Source organism: Oncorhynchus tshawytscha, linkage group LG32 (genome assembly GCF_018296145.1).
Source record: "Oncorhynchus tshawytscha isolate Ot180627B linkage group LG32, Otsh_v2.0, whole genome shotgun sequence".
NCBI lineage: Eukaryota > Metazoa > Chordata > Actinopteri > Salmoniformes > Salmonidae > Oncorhynchus > Oncorhynchus tshawytscha.
The window spans coordinates 714,656-733,120 of record NC_056460.1 but is presented as its reverse complement, the minus strand read 5'-3'; the positions used below and the strand labels follow the sequence as shown (position 1 = coordinate 733,120).

The 18,465-nt window shown below is 40.1% G+C and overlaps 1 protein-coding gene across 1 annotated transcript; it reads left to right on the top strand.

The window, feature by feature from the left end:
• The first annotated feature begins 8,550 nt into the window (after positions 1 to 8,550).
• On the top strand, positions 8,551 to 16,564 carry LOC112230067 (gastrula zinc finger protein XlCGF17.1-like). The gene is made up of 2 exons (XM_042310869.1): positions 8,551 to 9,117; positions 14,196 to 16,564. The coding sequence occupies exons 1-2, from the start codon at positions 9,066 to 9,068 to the stop codon at positions 15,152 to 15,154; spliced, it is 1,011 nt and encodes a 336-aa protein (XP_042166803.1). The 5' UTR covers positions 8,551 to 9,065; the 3' UTR covers positions 15,155 to 16,564.
• Positions 16,565 to 18,465: the final 1,901 nt, after the last annotated feature.

The following is an 18,465-nucleotide window of genomic DNA, read 5'->3' as shown; positions in this document are numbered from 1 at the left end:
CACCCAACTCGTGATATGTTTCAGGAACCCGGGACAAATCAGGAGGAGCAGACTCACTGACCTGACTGGGGATAGCATGAGAACAGGCAGTCCTGAGGCAAGTTTAGCATGGCACTCAATGCTCCAACTAGTTACCTTAACAGTCACACCAATCGCAAAGAAGGATTGTGGGTCTCTTAGCCGGGGTATCCAGACCCAGAGGACATGGGGGGAATCAAAATGAAGCAGACCAGGACAAAGAGAGTAGGAAAAGGTGAGTATTTATTTACAAGTGAATGTGAATGGGTAGGTATATCCATGTGCTAGCGTGCAGCGTGGTGGTTGATGGAAGTAAATAGGTGGATCCAATGGGTAGCGGAATCCTCCGACGACCAGTGCGTATGGGTAAATGATCCGGGTGAGTAACTGAAGACAGAACAAACGGAGGTAAAGTTAAGGCAGCAATACTAAAAACAACAAACCAAATTCGAATCCAACTTTAGGCTGATTACTATGGCACACATACTGTTCATGCTTACGATCAGCAGGGAATGGATTCAGGTCAGAGCTTTTGAAGGGAGAGGGTGATGATCAGGCAGGTGTGCAGATTAACTATGGATAAAGGTGCGGGTGAAACATCGATCTCCTAACCAGCTAATTCTCCCGGCAACCAGACAGGGTTGGTGCTTCCAGGACACCGGAAACACACTCTAGGACGAAAACAACAGGCAAACACAGACTCAGGAAGCGGGATTCCGTGACACCTACAATACTCAATGTTTACTACTAAATGTTGAAACAAGACAAATATGACTATTGTTGGACTCACTGACTGTCTTAGACAAATGTCAAGATAATTAACATTCATTAACAGACATCATTGTTTGTACAACTCATGGCTATACGCTTTGCATCACCCGTTTACAGTGGAAGTTTTTGCTGTTGTTGGCCTTAAACATCTGTTTTGACTTTTTGTTCACACGGAGAGAGACGTGACTACGTGATCCTGCTGGGGGGAGGCCTCAACAACCTCATGATGCTGACGAGGCAGCGAAGAGTCTCTCTCTGCACGTCCAAACACCTCAGGAGAAAACATCAGCAAGAGACCCACAGGAGAGAAACCATACTGCTGCTCTGACTCCCGGGAAGAGTTTCTAAGATCAGATTTCCTAAAATACACATGAGAATTCACACTGAGATAACCTTACGACTGTGATCAATGTTGGAAGAGTTTACTACATCTAGCCTCTACATTCGACATCAGAGAACACACACAGGAGAGACGCCTTATAGCTGTTGATCAATGTGGAAGCGTTTTCTACATCCTAGCCAGCTGACTTCACACCACAGAACACACCCGAGGAGAGAAACCTCCAAGACAATCGTCAATGTTACTACTAATGTGAAAACAAGACTAAATATGACTATTGTTGTTCACTTGACTGTCTTAAGACAAATGTCAAATAATTAACATTCATTACAGACGTCATTGTTTGTACAACATCATGGCTACGCTGTTGGCATCACCGTTTTACAGTGGATTTTTGCTGTTGTGGGCCTTAAAACATCTGTTTGACTTTTTGTTCACACAGGAGAGAGACGTGACTATCGTGGATCCTCTGGGGGGCCTCAACAGCCTCATGATGCTGACGAGGCAGAGAAGAGTCTCTCCGTCAAAACACCTCCAAGAAACATCAGCAGAGACCCACAGGAGAGAAACCATACTGCTGCTCTGACTCCAGGAAGAGTTTCTTAAGATCAGATTCACTAAAAATACACATGAGAATTCACACTGGAGAGAAACACAGCTGTGATCAATGTGGGAAGAGTTTTACACTACATCTAGCACTCTACATTCGACATCAGAGAACACACACACAGGAGAGAAGCCTTATAGCTGTGATCAATAGGAAGAGTTTTTCTAAACTTGCCATCTGACTTCAACACCAGAGAACACACACAGGAGAGAAACCTCATAGCTGTAATAAATAAATAATATAAAATAATAAAAATAAACAATGTGTTTGACATTTGGGATTTTAACCCATTTGAATTCATTTTCCAGCCACTTCTGACAATAGAACGGGACACTGAAAGAGGAATGCTAGGAGACAACACTACAATAGGACAATGTGACAAGAGATACTCTAATAAAAGATCTCTGATTAAACATCAGAAAATACATGAAGGAGTTGTTTCATGATATCAATGAAATAATGTCACAATGTAGAATGTTTAAACATTGTAGTAGGAGTATTTTAATGATATCACAGTGTAGAATGTTTTAACATTGTAGTATGAGTATTTGCATTAAGACTGTAATGCAGTAATGATGTCACAATGTAAATGTTTTAACATTGTAGTAGGAGTTTTTTTAATGATGTCACAATGTAGAATGTTTTAACATTGTAGTAGGAGTATTTAATGATGTTCTACCTTATCGTTTGCCCTGTTCAATTGGTGCAGCATGATATGGATATTAGCCTCAGGGAAAATCAGGCTCTGAATTGAAAGGGTATTATTTAACAAAAAGTGACTAACAAAAAAAAAGAGCTGTATTACACTTGAATCAAAATGCAACACTACAAAATGTAGTGAGTGAGCTGTTTTCAACGAGTGGAAAAAAATATACATGTAATATGATAATTGTTGCAGATGTTTGTGTATATACACATGGACGAAGTATAATAAATTGGACTATAATACATTTTTATTAACAATCTAACATCACTAGAGTATTTCTTGACAACATTCAAATGCTAATTGTCTTTATTCCACTACTGAAGAAGCATGCTTCAAATCACCTCATATTTCAAACATTCAGCCTGACAAAATATACATGTTTTATTATTCCATGCCTCAACATTATTGCCAACACATATTAACAAAGCGGTGAATGTTGCCTTGCTTTTAAATATAATTATATTGATGTTGTTACCCTTCTTTTAGAATAACAAGATTCATTCTCAGATGTGCCAACACATATGCATGACATTGGGGACTGGGCCCCGATCCAGGGTAGCCAACTAGATTCTACCCCAGGAATTCCCTGTCCGTCTGAGATACATTGGTATCGAACATGTTAAGACTCCTAGGGGAGTGGTGTCACGTAATGCAGCGAAGCTAAGAAATAGCTCCCGATAAATCTTTAACAAACTTGTACTAAAACTCGATAACTTCACCCATACTGATTACTACACTTTAGCGAAGTGTGGTGATATGCCTACGAGTCAAAAAAAAGACAAGGGAAGCACCGAAACAGGACAAGAGTCAGCGAAGAACCTCTGACCATGGCCTCCTCGGAAAAACAAGATGTCCTTATTACTGCTAGCTGGGCTGTGCCCCACTACCCTGCCTTATTACTGCTAGCTGGGCTGTGTCCCACTACCCTGCCTTATTACTGCTAGCTGGGCTGTGCCCCACTACCCTGCCTAATTCCTGCAGAACTTGTAGGACTGCTTTGCTGGATTATACTATAGCTGACTGACGGATCAAAGAGGTCAGATCCCATGTAAACATAACACTGACAGATCGTGGGTCAATGAGGTCAGATCCCAATACCCATGTAAACATAGCTTACTGACAGATCAATGAGGTCAGATCCAATGTAAACATAGCTTACTGACAGATCAATGAGGTCCAGATCCAATGTAAACATGTAGCTTACTGACAGATCAATGAGGTTAGCCCATGGTGACTAAACATAGCTTACTGACAGATCAATGAGGTCAGATCCCATGTAAACCGTTAGATCCCTTACTGACAGATCAATGAGGTAAGATCCCATGTAAACATAGCTTACTGACAGATCAATGAGGTCAGATCCCAATACATATGTATTGCGAAAGGTTGATTGTAAACGGTTGAGTCGTTTGATGGTGATGTACTTTACATTTATTTAGACCACCTCATTGGTTCGTGGTTTCCTGGAAGAAACCGTTGTTGTGCATCATCTTTCAACGCTCCAATATCTGATAATGACCAAACCTGTATAGGCTATTTGTGAATTAAACTTTAATCAACCTGAAAGCATTGCTTCATAGTAGAAAAATCTGTTGGGTTGGTAGAATGTGGAAAGACCCACCTCATTGGTTAATATTCCCTGTAGTAGAAATATCTGTTGGGTTGGTAGAATGTGGAAGTAGGTTTTAAATTCATACTTATTACAAATCTGCAGTTGTCTGACAATTATATTATTATTTAATGAAAGAAATGTAAAAATGCACTTTTTGTCTGGAAATAAAATAAACATTTATCTGCGTTAACCACTCCAGTCAACAGACGGCGTATATGCGTCTTTCAGGCGATGCTATCATGCGTGAAGTATGATCTTGGACGCTTCTTACAACATTCTAGTTATCACTAGTTGTGCGGAAATTTAAATGTTTAAATATGAAATCGGTGATATTTACTTCTGTAAATGAATATAATTCTGTTCAATAAAGTTAAACATTTCATGTCATGGCCACGCCCAGTGAACAGACATTGGTTGATAACTATGAAACACGCGAGGCTATCCCACTACAAAATGCATTGACGGAAGTCTGGCTCTCGTCATCCAGATGAGGGTAACAGCAAGCTGCTTCGACTCCTGCTAAGAAAGAGGTCTGCTGGAAGGAGGCAAAGAAGAACTTTGAACTCTTGTCGTGAAAGAAGTGATACATGAAACGGAGATGTCAGCTGTAAACGTATGTGGCCTAGGAAGGACAGACTCTATCAACAGAAGCGCCAAGAGGCGGGGACCCGCCTGAGCGCCTTTAAAAGGGGGCTGAATGAAGGAAATAACGCCCATATTGAAGTGAGGAGGCCAACAGAAGAGGAGGAACTGTCTATCACAGTAAAAAAGTCCTGTTTACATACATCTTGTCAGTTCTCTGTTCCGCCCTGCGTTTAAACGTGAGCCCGTAGTATACTGAAAGTTGCATTTGCCATTTATTACTTAGCTAATGAAAAATACATAGTATACAATCGGTGACTCATTGTTATATTTATCCTGATACCAGATTCGAATTTATGCAACTCTAACATGGGTCAGCTGCTACACTGTAAGATGTGAATAGCATGGGCCCTGGGCAAAATCTCTTGTACTAAATGTCTCTGAATGGACTTCCTCTCATTGTAATCATGCATTAGTCAAGAGCTCCTTGTAAAAGACAACCAAACTCGTCCTGACTATACTGACTGAAGGCCTCTCTGACTAAGAACACACAGAGACATGCATTTTGCTCTAGTCGGTTGGTTTAATTTACTGCGTGAAAACTGACTTCAGGTGATTGGGATCTAGTCTTGATTAAACGTCATAGGAAGTTTTATCATGTGGAGGTTTCAATCAGATCTCTGTTTAATTAAATAATCTGGTTGTCTTGAAGCACAGAGACCAGATCTCTCCTTCTGACAGCAGGGAGAGTCCTTCAGGGAAACCAGACCCTGAGACGTCCAAACCAGCAGGACGACATCACTGCCCCCCAGTTTGGAATGAGTTTTACTCAGTTAGTGTCACACTCTGACCATAGTTTACTTTGTATATTTCTATGTTTTGGTTGGTCAGGTGTGAGCTGAGTGGGCATTCTATGTTTCATGTCTAGTTTGTCTATTTCTATGTCTGGCCTGATATGGTTCTCAATCAGAGGCAGGTGTTAGTCATTGTCTCTGATTGGGAACCATATTTAGGTAGCCTGGGTTTTGTGTGTTTGTGGGTGATTGTTGATGTCTCTGTGTTTGTACCAGATAGGGCTGGTTTGGTTTTCGTTACGTTTTTGTAGTGTTTGTTTCATTCGTGTTTTACGTTTTTTTATTAAACATGGTTTGTCTTTGACAGGCCGCATTTTGGTCCAGACTTCTCCTTCACCACAAGAGAACCGTTACAGTTAGGGAACCTGAGAACACACAAGACAATACACACTGGAGAGAAGCCTTACCATTGTTCCCAATGTGGAATGACGTTTACCCAGTTAGGAGCCTGCAAATGCATAAGAGGAACACACAGGGGGAAAACTTTTCCAATGTTCCTATTGTGGAAAGAGTTTACCCAGTTAGGGAGCCCGAAGGAGCATGAGAGAATACACACAGGAGAAAAGCTTTTCCAATGTTCCCATTGTGGAAAGCAGTTTTGCCCAGTTAGGAAACCTGAACCAGCATGAGAGGACACACACAGGTAAAATGATGTACCACTGCTCCCACTGTGGAAAGAGATTTAACCGTTTAAGGTACCTGAAAGAGCATGAAAGAATACATACAAATACACAGGAGGAGAAGACATACCACTGCTCTCATTGTGGAAAGACATTTTCCCAGTCAGAGAACCTGAAAACACATGAGAGAATCGAGAGGCTGTGTTCTGACTTGTGTTTTGACTGAGAATGTGTGTTTTTGTTTGGGCTGTCAGACTTGAGAACTTTGTGTAATGTTAGTGCACTATTTTTAATTGTGATTAATCCATTGTCTGAAAGGGTTAAAAACACACTGAAAACATCCAGAATACATACTATATACAGCTAAAATCTACAATGCCATGTAAACACAAGATGACATTGAGGTTAAATAAAGTGTGATTTATCAATGGAACATATTTTGACACGTCCACTGTGGTCTCTGTAGAGTCATAATATCCATAACAACTACAGGTCAAACAGGAGATGTTTTTTCCATTCATTTTCCCACAGGGCTGTGTTTTGTTTAGACTCACCCTGGTGTGATGTTTTGATAACCATGTAAACCTCTCTGGGACAAGGTGACTGAGGACACAGTGTGTTGTCAATTGTTGTAATGTTTTTAAAATGGTATAACTGCCTTTATTTTGCTGGACCCCAGGAAGAGTAGCTGCTGCCTTGGCAGGAACTAATGGGGATCCATTTATTCCCCAGGAAGAGTAGCTGCTGCCTTCAGGAAAATGGGGATCCATAATAAAGCATCAGGAAAAGTAGCTGCAACATGGCAAGGAACTAATGGGGATCCATAATAAACCCCAGGAAGATTAGTCTGATGGAGGCCACTAAGACTACAAATCCCTGCAGCTCCATTGAATAAATGGATTCAGACTACACATAATAATAACAACAAACTTCTTCCATTAGGTATGATGGAGGCCACTAAGACTACAAATCTCTGCAGCTCCACGGATTCAGACTACAAATAATAATAATTATAATAAACTCCTTCCATTAAGAATGATGGAGGTCACTGTATTCTTGGGGACCTTTAATGCTGCAGAAATGTTTTTGGTACCCATCCCCAGATCTGTGCCTTCGACACAATCCTGTCTTGGAGCTCTACGGACAATTCCTTTGACGTCATGGCTTGGTTACCTGTGGGACCATATAGACAGGTGTGTGCATTTCCAAATCATGTCCAATCAATTGAATTTACCACAGGTGGCCTCCAATCAAGTTGTAGAAACATCTCAAGGATGATCAATGGAATCGGGGTGCATCTGAGCTCAATTTCGAGTCTCATAGCAAAGGGTCTGAATATGTGCATAATTGTAAAAAAACAACTGTTTTTGGTTTGTCAATATGGTGTATTGTGATGTCATTATGGTGTATTGTGATGTCATTATGGGGTATTGTGATGTCATTATGGTGTCATTTGTTGTAGATTGATGAGGGAAAAAATCTTCCATTTTAGAATAAGGCTGTAATGTAATAAAATGTGGAAAAAGTGAAGGGGTCTGAATATTTACGAATGAACTGTATACTGGTAGACTTTTCTACCACTGGGAGGTTTTCTACCGTTGGCAGATTCTTCTTCTGCTGGCAGAGTGAGGAGTTTTCTACCATTGGCAGTTTTGTACAGTCAGGTGATACGTGGTATAGAAAACTCCAATCTTAGGAGAGAACATGGAGGCACTATACTGTGTGTCTTCAGGTGTCTATCTGGTCAAAACCACTGATACTGGTGCCCCTCCACCCTCTGGTGGGATGGATCATGTCTGGAGAAACCTAGATTTGAATACTTAGATTTGTGTGTATTGGGTATATGTTGTGAAATTGTTTGATATTACTTGTTAGATATTACTGCACTGTCAGAGCTAAAACCACAAGCATTTCACTACACCCGCATTAACATCTGCTAAACACGTGTATGTGACCAATAAAATGTGATTTGGATTTGAAAATAAACATCCTATTTATCAAAGGTGCTTTTTCCTGGGGTCAAAATTACTCCAAATTTGAATTTGTTAAAAGTCCATATTGATACACAAACACTAAACCATATTTAGATTTATTAAGAACAAGTTGATTGACAAAGTCATGAAAAATTGGAAGAATTGAATAAACCACATTTTGGCTATAATAAAATATATGCCTCTGGGGTCAAAATGATCCATGTCAGATGTATGGCTAAATAAAAATATGTAGTGGGTGTAAAGTTAGTTTTAAATTCTAAAACGAATCAATCAACACATGCTTCTCTTTGAACAACTTAATATAATAATCAACTTTTATGAAATAAATGAAAAATAAACGTTTGGTTCCTCAACTGCGTTGCCCACTCCAGTCAGCTGGTGGAGATGTGAGTTTTTTAGGTTCCGGCGACGCTGCCAAGTGTGACGTATAATCTAGTGGACGGGAAGCTCCTTCAACAACAACAGCTATTCAGACACCTTCGTAGCTTTCTAGCAAACATAGCAGCAACATTCACGCTCTTTACACTGTTTTGGTGTATATTAGTCGCTGTGTATGAAACACACTTCTGTTGTATGTACTTGTTGGCCCATTTAATTATATATTTACGTTGTTTGTCAGCTAGCTGGTTTGCTAAATTAGCTTAGAACTAGTCTAGTCGCTAATGCTAGCTAGCTAACATCCCCGACCATGAGTTCACTAAGCTACTCTCCTCCTGTTAAAGAAGAGGTGGTCTGCTGGACGGAGAAAGAATCTCTTGTGAAAGAGGAGGAGGAAGAGGAGGCTGTTACAATACAAAAACAAGTAGAGGGTGAGGCTTTTACCGTGAAAGAAGAATAGAAAGACATTTCAGTGAAAGAAGAGGAAGACGCGTTCAGAGTGAAAGAGGAGGAGGATGTTACAGTAAAAGAAGAGGAGAAAGAGGAGGATGCAGTTTTTGGAGTGAAAGAGGAGGAGGAGAAGATGACTCTCACATTGGAGGAAGAAGAGGATGTTGGAGATCTGTTAAACACCAGTAAGTACCGTCTTTACAGTCGTTGAACCAATATGAAGTAAAGGGGTTCTACACTTTAATGTTGTTCTGTAGGAATGGCTAAAGCTACACTGTAAGGTGTAGAACATCAAGTGGACCATCAACAAAACGTTAACAATTGATCAAATGCATCCATTGACAATGTCTGAAGTACTGTAGTTCTCAATATCTCCCATTAGTTTAGCCCAATATGTAGTCTTAAAGGGGCAATCAGCAGTTGTTACATCCATTTTGGGACGTATACATTAATAATATGTACTCATTGTTTCTTGAAGAAATCACTTATAAATGCCTCATGAGCTTTGTTCAACTGTTGTACCCCAATTTTGCACGCCCAATTTTTCAGTTTTGATTTGTTAAAAAAGTTTGAAATATCCAATAAATGTCGTTCCACTTCATGATTGTGTCCCACTTGTTGTTGATTCTTCATAAAAAAATACAGTTTTATATCTTTATGTTTGAATCCTGAAATGTGGCAAAAGGTCGCAAAGTTCAAGGGGGCCGAATACTTTCGCAAGGCACTGTATATAACTTGTCTGATGCTTTAACCAGCTGTTTTGTGATTCAATTATTACAGATACACAAATTACTAGAGGGAGCCAGTCATCAATATAACCTAACCAGAAGATGAAAATTATACAAATCCTAAAGTAACTTTTATTGCCATTATGACATCATGGATGAATTCTAGTTGCCAACTATGTAAAAATAGCTGACATAAAGCCTACAAATAAAAACATTGCAGCCTGCAGGTAGAAAATATCCCGATTAAAAATAAATATTCTATAAATCACATTGGCTGCACATGCCCTGTCGACAACAAACTTGAAACATTCCATCAACTGGGTCAGCCAAAACTCCCAATAGCAAGCTTGCGTCATTGTATAACATATTCTGGGCCCTCAGTTTCTCAGTGAATTCGGGACAGACACAGCTGCTTTAGGCTATTTTTGCAAAGGATAAGAAGTAATCTTAAATATCGGATCTTGTTGTTGGACATTTTTTGTATTCAGATCTCTGAAATGCACTCGAACTACGTAACATTTATTGTCTCCTTATATTACGCTGGGAAAACAGTTTTCATGTGTACAGAAATCCTAAATCATTTCAGAGTTTGGATTTATACTACATCCATAACTAATGGTTTCCTCATTACCAGATATACTACATCCATAACTAGTGGTTTCCTCATTAGCTTGGAGGAGTTTCTGCAATCATATTGCCCTCGTGCCGCAATTTTAGAAAACACAGAAAGGGGCCTGTATTGGAGACCAAAAGTCTTCTGGCACACTGCTTAGAGTTTCAACAACATTATTTCTAGTTGTTAGATGTTACTACTAATGTGAAAACAAGACAAAATATGACTTCTTGCTCATTTTAAGACAATTGTCAAATAATTTTAACATTCATTACAGACATCAATTGTCGTGCAACATCATGGCTACGCTGTTTGCATCACCTTTTACAGTGTATTTTTTCTTGTTGGTGAACTAGTGAATAGACAGAGCTTAATTAGGGCTAGGCCCCTTTTTTCTCAATTTCTGCCTGAATGACGTGCCCAATGTAAACTGCCTGTTGCTCAGGCCCTGAAGCCAGGATATGCATGTAATTGGTACCATTGGAAAGACAACACTTTGTAGAAATGTTAAAATAATATAGGAGAATAACTCACTAGATATGGTAGAAGAAAATCAAAAGAAAAACCAAGCAGATATTTTTTTAATTTTTGAGAGACCATCCTCTTAGAATTGCAAGAGAAAAGGCATACTGGAAATTAAATCCCTGGATGCAGTTCCTATGGCTTCCACAAGGTGTCAGCAGTCTATGTTCAAGGTTGCAGGCTTGTAACTTCCAAAACAAATAAGAAATATCAGTTTTAGTACAGGGACACAGTCTTGGAAATTTGTGTTTGCGCGACATGAAGGCAGGATGCACCTGCTAAAGTCGGTTTCCTATTGAACATACTTCTTTCCGTAAGAAATATTATAGTTTGATTACATTTAGGGACATTTACTTATATCTGAGGAGTAAATAGAAACATATTTTGACTTGTTGAAACAAAGTTTAGGGTTTAGCTTTTTGGATTCCTTTGTCTGCATGTTGAACGAGTGGATTACTCAACAATTGTTAACAGACAGATTATTTCACTTATAATTCACTGTATCACAATTCCAGTGGGTCAGAAATTTACATACACTAAGTTGACTGTGCCTTTAAACATCTTGGAAAATTCCTGAAAATGATGTCATGGCTTTAGAATCTTCTGATAGGCTAATTGACATTGAGTCAATTGGATGTGTACCTGTGGATGTATTTCAAGGCCTACCTTGACACTCAGTGCCTCTTTGCTTGACATCATGGGAAAATCTAAAGAAATCAGCCAAGATCTCAAAAAAACAATTGTAGACCTCCACAAGTCTGGTTCATCCTTGGGAGCAATATCCAAATGTTTGAGGGTACCATGTTCATCTGTACAAACTGTAGTTTGCAAGTATAAACACCATTTGACAACGCAGCCGTCATACCTCTCAGGAAGGAGACGCGTTCTGTCTCCTAGAGATGAACGTACTTTGGTTTCGAAAAGTGCAAATCAAATCAAATCAAATCAAATTTATTTATATAGCCCTTCGTACATCAGCTGATATCTCAAAGTGCTGTACAGAAACCCAGCCTAAAACCCCAAACAGCAAGCAATGCAGGTGTAGAAGCACGGTGGCTAGGAAAAACTCCCTAGAAAGGCCAAAACCTAGGAAGAAACCTAGAGAGGAACCAGGCTATGTGGGGTGGCCAGTCCTCTTCTGGCTGTGCCGGGTGGAGATTATAACAGAACATGGCCAAGATGTTCAAATGTTCATAAATGACCAGCATGGTCGAATAATAATAAGGCAGAACAGTTGAAACTGGAGCAGCAGCACAGTCAGGTGGAAGTTGAAACTGGAGCAGCAGCATGGCCAGGTGGACTGGGGACAGTAAGGAGTCATCATGTCAGGTAGTCCTGGGGCATGGTCCTAGGGCTCAGGTCAGTTGAAACTGGAACAGCAGCATGGCCAGGTGGACTGGGGACAGCAAGGAGTCATCATGTCAGGTAGTCCTGGAGCTCAGGTCCTAGGGCTCAGGTCCTCCGAGAGAGAGAAAGAAAGAGAGAAGGAGAGAATTAGAGAACGCACACTTAGATTCACACAGGACACCAAATAGGACAGGAGAAGTACTCCAGATATAACAAACTGACCCCAGCCCCCCGACACATAAACTACTGCAGCATAAATACTGGAGGCTGAGACAGGAGGGGTCAGGAGACACTGTGGCCCCATCCGAGGTCACCCCCGGACAGGGCCAAACAGGAAGGATATAACCCCACCCACTTTGCCAAAGCACAGCCCCCACACCACTAAAAAAAATCTATCCCAGAACAACAGCAAAGGACTGTGTGAAGATGCTGGAGAAAACGGGTACAAAAGTATTAATATCCACAGTAAAACGAGTCCTATATCGACGTAACCTGAAAGGCCTCTCAGCAGGGAAGAAGCCACTTCTCCAAAAACCGCCATAAAAAAAGCCAGACTACGGTTTGCAACTGCACATGGGGACAAAGATTGTTCTTTGTGGAGAAATGTCCTCTGGTCGGATGAAACAAAAACAGAACTGCTTGGCCATAATGACCATCGTTATGTTTGGAGGAAAAACGGGGACGCTTGCAAGCCGAAGAACACCATCCCAACCGTGAAGCATGGGGGTGGCAGCATCATGTTGTGGGGGTGCTTTGCTGCAGGAGGGACTGGTGCACTTCACAAAATGGATGTCATCATGAGGACAAGAATTATGTGGATATGTTGAAGCAACATCTCAAGACATCAGTCAGGAAGTTAAAGCTTGGTCGCAAATGGATCTTCCAAATTGACAATGACCACAAGCATACTTCCAAAGTTGTGGCCAAATGGCTTAAGGACAACAAAGTCAAGGTATTGGAGTGACCATCACAAGGTCCTGACCTCAATCCTATAGAAAATGTGTGGGAAGAACTGAAAAGTGTGTGCGAGCAAGGAGGCCTACAAACCTGACTAAGTTACACTAGCTCTGTCAGGAGGAATGGGCCAACATTCACCGAACTTATTGTGGAAGCTTGTGGAAGGCTACCCGAAATGTTTGACTGAAGTTAAACAGTTTAAAGGCAATGCTACCAAATACTAATTGAGTGTATGTAAACTTCTGACCCACTGGGAGTGTGATGAAAGAAATAAAAGCTCAAAATAAATAATTCTCTCTACTATTATTCTGACATTTCATATTCTTTTAATAAAGTGGTGACCCTAACTGACCTAAAACAGGGAATTTTTACTAGGATTAAATGTCAGGAATTGAGTTTAAACTGAGTTTAAATGTTTTGGGCTAAGGTGAATGTAAACTTCCAACTTCAACTGTATATGTACCTAAATGTTTAATATCCATAATTTTATGATTATAAATTTGAATTGCGCGCCCTCCAGTTTCACTGGAAGTTGTCACGCTAGCGGGACGCCTCGGCTTAAGAATGTGAGTTTAAATAGACTGAAGAAGTTCATGTGAGTTTCCTTGAGTAGCATCCTGATCTTGCACTGATAGTGTGCTGTAATATTTAGAATACATTTTGAAAAACTAAAATCTTCACTCACCATTTTTGCTCCAGGCAGATATACTACATCCATAACTAGTGGTTTCCTAATTCGCAGGGAGGAGTTTCTGCAAACAAATTGTGTGTGCATTGCCCTCGTGGCGCAATTTTAGCAAACACAGAAAGGGTCCTATATTGGAAACCAAAAGTCTTTTGGCACACTGCTTAGGATTTCAACAACTTTAATAACTTTTTCCTAGCCTACAATAATCAAAGTTACTACTAATGTGAAAACAAGATGAAAATATGACTGTTCTTTCTCATTTTAAGACATTTGTTAAATCATTTGAGCATTCATTACAGACATCAATTGTTGTATAACATCATGGCTACGCTGTTGGCATCACCTTTTACAGTGGATTTCTGCTGTTATGGGCCTTTAACCATCTGTCTGACTTTGTTGTTCACACAGGAGAGAGACGTGACTATTATGGATCCTCTGGGGAGCCTCAACAACCTCATGATGCTGACAAGGCAGAGAAGAGTCTCTCCACATTAGAACACCTCAAGAAACACCAGCAGAGATCCAAAGGGAAGAGAACTCACTGCTGCTCTGATTGTGGGAAGAGTTTCACCTCCTCAGGCATTACAATTCATCAGAGAATCCACACAGGAGAGAAACCTTTTAGCTGTACTCAATGTGGGAAGAGTTTTACTCAGTCAACCATCCTGATATCACACCAGAGAACACACACAGGTGTAAAACCCTATAGCTGTGCTCATTGTGGGAAGAGATTCACCTCCTCAAAAGTCGTTAATGTACATCAGAAAATCCATACAGGAGAGAAACCTTTTAGCTGCTCTGACTGTGGAAAGAGTTTTCTACTCTCAGGACAATTAAAATCACACCAGAGAACACACACAGGAGAGAGAACCTGTAGCTGTGATGAATGTGGGAAGAGTTACACTACATTTAACAATCTGATGGTACACCAGAGAACACACACAGGAGAGAAATCTTATTGCTGCGGTCAATGTGGGAAGAGTTTTACTCAGCCACATACCCTGATATCACACCAGAGAACACACACAGGAGAGAAACCTCATAGCTGTGCTCAATGTGGGAAGCATTTTACTCAGTCAAGCCACTTGATAGCACACCAGAGAACACACATAGGAGAGAAACCTCATAGCTGTGCTCAATGTGGGAAGAGTTTTACTACATCTTGCCAGCTAACTACTCACCAGAGAACACACACAGGAAATAATCCTTATAGCTGTACTCAATGTGGGAAGAGTTTTACTCAGTCAAGCCACCTGATATCACACCAGAGAACACATACAGGAGAGAAACCTTATGGCTGTGATAAATGTGACAAGAGATACTCTGATAAAAGATATCTGATTAAACATCAGAAAATACATGCATGAAGGAGTTTTTTCATTATATCAAACATTGTAGAAGGAGTATTTGTTTGCTGATTGTCTCAAGGGTGGGCAGTCAAACAGTTTTGTGTTTTACTTTTAGCCAGTGCATCACAATTTATTTTGACTGCACGTTTTTCCGTATTGGAGATGAGTTTTGTTTGGGCTCGTTCCAAAGGGACGCTATTGAGTTTTAGGACGACTAGAGTTCTAGAAGCTAGTGAGTTTTAGGAAGACGAGAGTTCTAGAAGCTAGTGAGTTTTAGGAAGATGAGAGTTCTAGTAGCTAGTGGAGTTTTTTTACAAAATGAGTTTTAGGATTCTATAGAAAGAAAAAGGTGAGAAATAACACAATTGTATATTATAATTTAGAAATAAACGTTTTTTTTTCTTGTTTTTAATTGTTGACAGCCAGTAGACACCATGTTAATATTGTAGAAAGTGAAGCATTGTAGTTGATTATAATGTGAAATGGAAGTTGTTTTCTGTTGGTGGTGAGCAAACTTGTCCAACAAAAATATAGAATATATTTCTTGTTGTCTTAAAGGGGGAAGGTGTTACTGGCTTTGGTTTTTCCATTTATGTTTTGAGGTTGGACTTTAGCATGTCTAGCTCGTAGGGCGCACTGATTGGTGTCACCTCGTTAGTCAGTATGTGTTACACCAGTTCTTTTGTTTGCCCAGTGCTCCAGTTGTCTTGATAGATGTGGAGAGTCAACACCTTTAGTTGATCCACCTTTTTGGTTTGCTTCCTGTCTTTAAGTTTGATGTGGGTTATTATTTTGTTCTCCTCTTGGGCAGATTTAGTGGGTCTCATGGTGGGTGTCTTTTATGTCCCAGTTGTTGTTACTAGTCAACTTTCAGGGGACACTGAGAGCAAAAATTGCAAGATTATGTTATAATACTTTTATTGCATCAAGTGGTTGTTTTATGCAACAGAATAGAGGGTTCTTATAACTATTGTGTCTGTGTGTTCTACTGAGGATGGTCCTGAAAACACTGACAGGAGATTTACAATGTCTTTTGGGTGATGATATCTAAAGAGACTGCATTCCAGAGCATGAGATAGTGTTTCTTTCTATATGGTACCAGGGAGAGATGACCTCAGGGCCAGACCCTGGTCTCTACACAAAGAGTACTGTTTTTACAGCAGATACTGTCTGCTGTGAATTATAAGTATCTTTCATACAAATCTTAATCTTGTGACCCGTTCTATACATCTGTTGTTCGTCATGTAGATTGAAAGGGGTGTATCTTGGCTGTAAAAGACCTTTGTACTTTTGTCTCGTGGCTCTCAACGAATCATCTGGGGGTGATTCGTCGACCAGCCATCATTATCGTAGAGCACTCAATTGATTCACTTTTATATGTGTATGTTGTATTGCCTGCTCCCTTAAGTGAATAAAGATTTAGTTTAAGTATAACTCTGACTTGTGTGATAAGTTTGTCTCCTCAATTGATATTAAAGAAATTAACCACATTTGGCGATGGGGATCTTGACTTGGTGACCGCTCCTGACGACCTGGGTAAATGGTGCACCAGGGATCCCTCAAACATGGGATCTCAGGGAGACCACACTTTGGGAATGGAGCAGATGGACCCACCTTTGATCTGAGAGGCAGCGAGCCGAGTGGATACCACATCTCAAACCTAGTTTAAAAAAAAGAGGTGAGCGAAACACACAAAGTGTAGTTTTTAGAAAAGCCTCGTAGGCTCTGAGTGTGTATTCCTGTGTGAGGGAGGCACCTTTGGAGGTGTAAACAGAGCCCAGGCTCTGAGTGTGTATTCCTGTATTTTCCCAGTATGGGAGGAGTTGCTAGATTTATTGAATAAACCTTTTTCCATAAAGTTAGAGTGAACAAAGGTGGCTGACTAACTGTTGATGTTGAAGAAGCATCCTGTCCACTAGATGATACGTCACAGTGGCAGAATCACCTGAAAGACGCACATCGCCATCTGCTGACTGGAGCTGGTATCGCAGCCGAGAAAATAATTTCAGACAAAAAGCGACTGCCCCTTAAAACCAACAACTCCCTTTGAAAACGGGTGATGTGGCATCAGAAACATTTATTATAGTGTAAAAATGGACTACAAAGTGTAGCTAAATAGAATATCTTTGGTCATTCCCACTCAGCACGTGACGTCCAAGGACGTTGAATTATGGGGCGATATCAGGTCTGTCTGTTGTGGCTGCGTATAACTATGTAAATGTCTCTTGGACAAGGTGACTTTTATCAATATACACTACAAAAGTAAAGGATCCTGTAGTATCCTGTAGGGGTTCGTCAAATTGAAACTGTGGGGGAACCCCTATAAGTTCTTTGAAGAACCCATTATAATGGTTGCTCAAAGAACCTTTTGGGGTTCATTTTTTAACTCCCTGTCCACCCTCCCTCCATTATATATATTTTTTAATAATAACAATATTGATTTAAATAATTCATTGTTTATTTAGTGGCACCACAAATGTGAATTAATATTTACAAAACAATTTACCAACCAAAACACATTACAAAATGTCAACATTTCTGCAGACATGTCAGACCATAATAAATAATACATTTACTTTGTATAGTACTTTTCATGACATTTAAAAATAAAAAATAATGTACAATAAAACAACACACATTAAAAATGAACCATAGGTAAACTAACAATATTGTAGATTGATGATAAAAACAGATTTTTCAGCTTTAGTGTGTATATCGTGGGATCCACTTAGTTATGTTAGGAAGTTTGCCATCTTTATGACCGACCCTGGTAACTTCACCCCAACTTCTCTAAAAGTGTTTGACATTTTTGGGAAATTTAAGGGATAATAAAAATCCAGCCCTAGCAGAGCCCCAAGTCCCATGGGGACATCCTCGAGGGTGTGGATGTTCTCCCCATCAAAGGCCAGCGGATTTTACTCTCATGGTGAAATGGATTTCCACCGATGTGCAGTAAAGGAGTGAAGAGCGGTGAAATCTGTGTCAACAAAAGTTAGAAAAGATTAATACACATACAATTAACAAAGACCATAACAAATGTTCAGCTGTAGTTTTATATAAGCATGCACACCTATGTTTATGAAGAAACAGATGATTGGGCATAGGCATACCTTGTCACGGACATAAAGGCCACTGGGTCCTCATTGAAGAGGTTGGGCAAGAGCAGAATCGCTGCTGTGGTCTCCAGTCCTAGTAAAGTAAAGCAAATGATCTTACTACACTTGCTAATTTTTTACAAAATACATTAGAGGAAGGAATAAGAGCAAGTACTCTTCTGTATTGTCCTTCAGGGACTGTCAAAATAGCAGGATGATGTCCTCCCCTGCCTC

Excerpts from the sequence above, each read along its gene's own strand:
- LOC112230067 (XM_042310869.1), top strand. The coding sequence starts at position 9,066 with ATGACTCTCACATTGGAGGAAGAAGAGGATGTTGGAGATCTGTTAAAC. Across the intron at positions 9,118-14,195 it reads TGGAGATCTGTTAAACACCA|GAGAGAGACGTGACTATTAT; the intron begins GTAAGTACCGTC and ends TTGTTCACACAG.